Source organism: Alosa sapidissima, chromosome 24, assembly GCF_018492685.1.
Source record: "Alosa sapidissima isolate fAloSap1 chromosome 24, fAloSap1.pri, whole genome shotgun sequence".
NCBI lineage: Eukaryota > Metazoa > Chordata > Actinopteri > Clupeiformes > Clupeidae > Alosa > Alosa sapidissima.
In genome coordinates this window covers 30,125,366-30,132,819 of record NC_055980.1, presented here as the reverse complement: position 1 = coordinate 30,132,819, position 7,454 = coordinate 30,125,366, and the positions used below count along the sequence as shown (strand labels likewise).

General features: G+C 39.5%; 1 protein-coding gene across 1 annotated transcript; it reads right to left on the bottom strand.

Moving 5' to 3' along the window:
* Positions 1-3,785: 3,785 nt before the first annotated feature.
* LOC121699809 lies at positions 3,786-6,114 on the bottom strand. Its single transcript, XM_042082247.1, has 2 exons — positions 6,067-6,114; positions 3,786-5,822 (listed from the first exon to the last, which is right to left on the bottom strand). The coding sequence occupies exon 2, from the start codon at positions 5,796-5,798 to the stop codon at positions 3,894-3,896; it is 1,905 nt and encodes a 634-aa protein (XP_041938181.1). The 5' UTR covers positions 5,799-5,822; positions 6,067-6,114; the 3' UTR covers positions 3,786-3,893.
* Between the last annotated feature and the right edge of the window lie 1,340 nt (positions 6,115-7,454).

Below are 7,454 nucleotides of genomic sequence, written 5' to 3'. Positions count from 1 at the left end.
GACATCTAACTAAATGCAACAGGCTCATATCGTCCTCGCATTCGCAAAATGAGGACCAGTGTTTTGTCAAATTGCAAATAGCTATTCGTTTTAACTATTTTTTTTATGATAGTAGCCTATACAAAAAGCACTTTATACTATCTTAATATTGGAATATGGGGAGGGAAGTGGCGCGTCTGCAGTCAGCCAAATATGAATGTAATTCTACGGCATAAAGCAGATGTAATTGTTTATCGTACAGAAAAATAAAAATGACATGTCAAGCAGTCAATTGACTACATTGCAGTCAAGAAGTAGGGCAAATTAATTTACGAAACCAAAACGTGGGTCATAGTTGTCTAAGCCTCTATTGCGTAGCCTGTTAAAAACGTCGCCAGATAGTATTAAATCGGCAACAACATTGTTTTCTGCAGAAGCCTACCCAAGGCTACAGATTAATTAAACAGTTATTTCTCTACTGGCTCAATTATCACACCACTGTTTTGATTTGCGTAGTTGCGTTAACCCCAACACTGACAATAATGTAGACAGCAAATTTCGATTTCGATTTTCGTGTAGTCAAGCCTTAAGCCATACCCAAGTAGCCTAAATTGAGGTAATGTTTAATTATGCATGATTTATTTTGTTATTGAATTCGTAGGCTGGGATTACTCTCGGCAACAATTATGTAAGGGACGGCAGGCAGAGCGATGTACAGTGGCAGAGCGACGCACAGTGGCTGAAAGTGGTACTAAAGCTTCTCGCAGCTTCACGCCGCGTAATGCGCGAATGAAGTGGTCATTTGAAAGCGATGCCCACTGTATGCACGGTTTTAGTCAAGTCATTTAAATGTGCTGGTGAAACAGTTATGTACTCTGGGCACAGTTCTTCCAGAGCTTCGTGCCAAGTAATGCGTTGAGTCGAGATGTTTGTGTGAATGAAACGAAGCGTATAGGCCATAGTGTGACATACGTAAACCAATGGTGTAGAGATGACACCACAGGGTTTTATTTAAGAGAGCCTACGTTTGTATGTAGGCAATTTATATTCACAATACTTAGGCCTACTAAAATAAATAGTATTTTATTTGTATTGGTTGTTTAGAGTAAAATCGGTCGGTCTTAACGCAAGTTTACAACCGGCAAGTCGGTCGGACTAAAAGGGGAAAAAAATTAACAGGGTCGATCGGGTTACGGCAAACAAAAATATTTTTAAAGATGGCCTGGCAGTGTTTTTTTGCGCGTCTGCAGAAGTCAGCCAAATATGAATGTAATTCTGTGGCATAACGCAGATGTATTTGTTTATTGTACAGAAAAATAAAAATGACATGTCAAGCAGTCAATTGACTACATTGCAGTCAAGAAGTAGGGCAAATTAATTTACGAAACCAAAACGTGGGTCATAGTTGTCTAAGCCTCTATTGCGTAGCCTGTTAAAAAGTATTATATCGGCAACAACATTGTTTTCTGCAGAAGCCTACCCTAGGCTACAGATTAATTCTGAACAGTTATTTCTCTACTGGCTCAATTATCACACCACTGTTTTGATTTGCGTAGCTGCGTTAACCCCAACACTGACAATAATGTAGACAGCAAATTTCGATTTCGATTTTCGTTACCACCGTGTAGTCAAGCCTTAAGACATACCCAAGTAGCCTAAATCGAGGTAATGTTTAATTATGCATGATTTATTTTGTTATTGAATTCGTAGGCTGGGATTACTCTCGGCAAGTCTCCTGCTTTTTCAGTAGCGGCGACAGGCAGAGCGATGTACAGTGGCAGAGCGACGCACAGTGGCTGAAAGTGGTACTAAAGTTTCACGCAGCTTCACGCCGCGTAATGCGCGACTGAAGTGGTCATTTGAAAGCGATGCCCACTGTATTAGTACCCCATCTGGTACAAATATCAATGTATCCTATTCGTACCCCGGTGCACACAGCAATGTGTTCTATTAGTACCCCCGTCTGGTACAAATATCAGTGTATGCTATTTGCACCCCTGTGCATTTAATCTGGCATATTGATCACACAATGTAATAATATTGTTTTTTTTTTTAAACAAGCAACATGTTTTTTTTGTTGTTACATAACTGAGTGTGAATAGCTCAGCTGTGTAATAGACACTCTGAATAAGGTATGCTGTTTGCATCAATGTACAGTTAGAAGTGGATGCTATTCGTACCCAGGTGTTTATAGTACTGCATGCTATTTACACCCTGGTGCATGAACTAGCTAATTGTTGCAATCAAAACCGATTTCAAATTGCGCACCTTCTCTCCAGAGACGTTGGTACACATGCACACTCACTCCGCCAAAACGCATCACACAGGAATCGAACCCCAGACTTCCGTGTGTCAGTCCTTGCCTGTGACCACTGCACTATCTACTTCGACAAGAAGCTGAGGTTTGCACAAAATTTTCACAAAATTTCTGTTAGCTAACAAACTGACGGTTGTATGTGTTCACTGAACAAAGATTATGAAAATAAAACACAACTTTTCCATCTCAACTTTAATTTTAACAGATATTAGTGCTGAAACAGTTCAGAATTCTTCACTTTCTGCTGACGAAAAATGTCAGCCATGTTTTTTTGGCATACAGAGCCCGAGATACACAGGCAACAAAACATTACTGCCTCACAGGAGAACATTTCAAATACTTGCATAAACATCTTATCAAATTTGTTTTCAAAGTGGATCTATGTTACACTTAGACAGCTGATTAACAATGAATTGTCACAGCCTTAAAAGCATGAGTAATATCTTAGGAGTACCTGTGTTTCCTACCTGTGTTTGTGCTACATGAGCTGCAGTAGGCCTAATTCACAACAATACAAGCCTAACAAAACATGTCTTTGGCCATTTTCTTAAAGGCTGTTACCCCATTGCAGCAGTTTCATTAGGTTGACATTTGTACTGCAAAAAAAAAAAAAAAAAAAAATTCTATACAAATGTAGTTATACTTAATGATGTATCATATTTATTAATGGGATCCAACAAAACACAGTTTTTCAGAAATGAGTTGAATGGTTTTATTATGTTCTTCTAAAACAGCATTAAAACACAACATAACCACTACTTTATTAAGACTGAACAGGCCTTTCTTACATACCAGAATTAATGGAACATACGTATCAGGACAGACCTATCTAAAATACCTCAGTGGTATTCACAGAACACATAAATAAAGACATTGACCACTAAAAATTCACAGATCAGGACCGGTCAATTAACATATAATAACAATGAATTGACAGCACAAGTTCGTCAGTGTAACACTGAAATGTCTCTCCCTCACAAAGACAAAAACAAAACCAAAAAGAAAACATGTTTTATCAAGATGACATAAAGCAATGCATTCATTATGTGTCACATTTAAACACCACATAACCATTGGTGAATTACTTCATTAGGACTGAACAGGCCTTTCTAACATACCAGAGTTCATGGAACATACATATCAGGAGGACAGGCCTATCTAGAATACCTCAGTGGTATTCACAGAAAATGTAAATAAGGACAGGTCTATCTAACATAGCTGAGAATGCACCGGAATGCACAGAACGTGTATCAGGACCCCCCCCCCCCCCACACACACACACACACACACGTACATGCGTGCACACACACAAAAGGAAACATTTTTTATCAATATGACACAATAAGCCAATAACCTTTAATAGTGATTAAACTTTCAAAATAGTGTACCAGGGTGAAAATTAAACTGTGAACAATGTGTTCTTCATGTCTTAAACATCCATTTGAAATCACTTCATGAAGTGCACAAAAAGTAGCTTAAAAAATCTCAGGCACACTGGGAGAAAAACAAATTCTCAAAAACTCTATTACAATCCAGCATTTAAAACGCTGTAAATTAAGTCAGCTTGACATGAAGCTGCTGGTGGGAATTACATCAGCTAAACTATGTCCATTTCCCACATCCCACTCTCTAATACTTTGTTGAATTCATATCTAAAATCAGGGTAATTGTCATACTCAATTGGCAATTCCAAGTAGCAGTCACATGTGTGGGCAATGGGCCGTCTCTGCAGACCTTGCAACTGCGTAAAGGTCACACTAATGCTCTTACCAAGAAACAAATCAGAGCCTGTGCAAAACCGAAGGAAAAGAGACAAGTGCTGTGTGTCGGATTCTCTAAGGTATGTGCCAAGATACTTGCCAATTTGCTTCTGCTGATTATTCACAGTAGTAGGGTATGAGAGAGACCTCATCACCTTTCTCAATGTAGGGTGAAGATTTTCATAGGCTACTGAAATTCCCTCTAACTCTGACCTAAAGGGTGCCATCACATTGCTCCACTGCTCGATTACAAAGGCAGGTTCTTGAATCAGCTTTTGATGGGCAAGCTCCTCCAAGAGCTGTTCAATATTATCAGCAGTTGGCACTCTTCGACAGCTATGGAGATCCATTATTTCTAGCAATTCTTCCTGATCCACACTTTCAAAGTCTGAGCGGCAAGAATCAAGGACCATTCGCTCTGACTCTGTAACATACCTGAGGAAGATGTCAACAAGACCACTTTTAACACAGCCCAAGGCAGCTTGCTCCAAAACTATTGGGGCCATTTTTATAGGCAGATACTTCTCTTTTCGCCAACCAAGTACAATGATTCTGCCAATGCTTTCCCACGGTTGCCTACCAAAATCATGGCGTAGAAAAGGCACCTTGAAAGCATTGCCTAATGTACATTGCTCATAAAAGTCCTGCCAAAATTCAGTCAGCACATCCCTTAAAACACCACCTTCATCAACTGCCTTTTCCAACCTTCCATTGGGAAGAACCACTTGGATGTAAACGTCATCTAGCATGATACTCTCATCACAAAAATGTGAAATGAGTTCTCTCAGGATCTGCCCACGATGAACAACAAGGATTTTCTTCATTCTTTCACTCTGAATAATAGGCACAAGGGTGATATCTAGGATTGGAATAGGTGAACTTATTACTTGAGGAGAGATTTGTAAGGTATCATCAACATCAACACTGTCCACATCATGTAGGTGTCCTTGGAAGAAGGTAACTGTGCCACTATCCTCTAAGACATCTACAGCAATGGCTGCATCAAGTTCACTCACACTAGGCAAATCTGACATGTCAATAGTGGAGTAATCTAAGGGGACACGATCACTGTTTGTGTCGGACAGGACATTGCTGCTTCTAACATACATGACATCGCTGGGGTTTGTCTCTTCACCTTCAGCCAGAAGTGTACTAGGCCTAGGGGGATTGGAGGAGGCCGTATTCTGCATGTCTTCCCCTTCCTGTGTAAGCCTGCCACTGTTATCACGGCAACTAGCCTTCTTCTTTGTGGTTAAATAAAACCGTAAAATGGGCAGCTTGGTTTTTTCGTACAGTTCCCCAACTGTAGTCTGGTTATCTAATGGGTGCTCTTGAAAATCTGTAAGATCAATGTGAAAATCTGTAACATTTCCCTCTGAATTTTTTTGATCAGGAAAAAACAAGTTTATGGCTTTTTCAATCAACTCATCTTTCCTACAATCCTTGAACACACATATTTTTCTTGTACCCCCTCCTTTTTTGGCCCTCACTTGAAAAAACTGCTCTTTACGGAAAATCAGCCATCCCATTTCTATTTTCCTTTCACTCTTCTGAGCATTTCGACTTGGTACCTTCTCAGACAAATGTTCACGATCCCCACTTCTTAATATCTTGGCCTTCAGTCGCTCAAAAAGTTTAGATTTGCGGGCAACAGGACAATTTCCCTTCCGTCTGCAATATCCAAGGACAGCCAGCCGGTCCCCATAGGATGGTAGATACGTAGTTAACTGGGCATCTGTCATGACAAGTAGGACATTGGGATCAATCTACAAAAAAAAAAAAAAAAAGAAAACACACATTAAACCAATCAACTATTTAGCAATAGATAACATAGCATTTTGCTTTTCTTTTGCAATGTTTGTGTCTGATGACTTAATCGATTTCTTTGTGCATTCATATCAATCAAATTGCAGTGAGGTTGTTTTGGTTGGCATCTCTTCAAAACAGGAATTGTATTTGAACTACCCAAAACTCAAATTGAGCATCTTTGCCGTTTAACAGACTAGTTACCTTATCCTTTTCCAGTTGCTGTATGGTTTCCTCCGGTACATTCCGCAACCTCAAAAAGTCACACAGCCCATCCATCCTGTGACAGGCCAACACAAATATATAATGAAAGGCCAACAACATTGTGATACATTAAGAACAACAATGCATTACCCTCTGCACATTCTATAATCAATTTTGTTTTGTTTATTATTTTGAGCATCACATCAATAGGAATCAATCAGATGGAAGAGATATTTGACCTGCTGGACAACGTTGACACCCCTGGGTTAGCTAAAATTTCACAGCCAGCCTTATCTGACCATTCATCAAGATATGTTGATTAATGACAGCTGACCAGCAACATGTTTTGTGTTCATACTTTTAAAAATAAAACTGTTGTCACTGTAGCCTATTTCATGTTTCAGGTTTATCTTTCATCACATCTATGCCAACCAGTGGTGGAGGAAGTATTGAAACTCAGTACTTAAGTAAAAGTACAAATACACAGAGAAATATTTACTTTAGTGAAAGTACCACAATGACAACCCTACTTAAGTAAAAGTAAAAAGTACCTGCTTTTAAATGTACTTTAAGTATTAAAAGTAAAAGTATTTGCATAATGATTTATATACTATATTCTAAAACAAAAAATCAGTATGGGCTGTGGCATTTTAATTAAGCTAGTTTTAGGTTATACTCGACTAGATAGTTTTAAGCTAATGCAATTGTGCTTACCATCTGTGGCCCAGTTTACATTCTGACCTACAATTCTAGAGACTGTAATTCTGGTCATCTAACTAGGGTGATCTGCTGAGTAATATCAGTCAGCAAAACACGAGAGCCTGAAGTTTAACGGGGTAGACAAGGGAAACGTCGGGTGGATCGTAATGCCAATTATGCTGATTGAACAGAAAAGTTGCTGAGAAAGGTGTCTTTATGATTAGGTTCAGTTTCACTTGCGCAGACGCATAGACATTGAATGAGCGCTCACATTACTACCCCCCAATTGTAGGCTATGCCTCTTTATTTGATCACACACAATTAAGGAATATTTCCTAATCTGGAAAATGTTACGTTTTTTTCCGGCCACCGGTTCATTAATAGTCTACCATTCATTTGTGCCGCAAATTATCAGACGTGTGACAGAAGCATAGCCTGAAACTTCGCTGATCCGCGGATAGCAATCTCATCGGAGAGGAGGCCCTAATGCTGCAGATAACAGACAGAGAAAGGCACAGAACACAGTTGCATGTACAGTGTAGCCATGGGTCTGGTGAATATAGCCTACCGAATGCAGATGGCTACAAGCTCACGCTTTGCCTGGTCTAGACTAGAAGCTTATGTTTCTAAGAATGCACGTAGCGCTCCAGAATCTGTGGTAGCAACCCCGCCCCCTGGTAAAACAAACG

What these genes read in the sequence shown, in the direction of transcription:
- LOC121699809 (XM_042082247.1), bottom strand. Translation starts at nt 5,798, where the DNA reads ATGACAGATGCCCAGTTAACTACGTATCTACCATCCTATGGGGACCGG.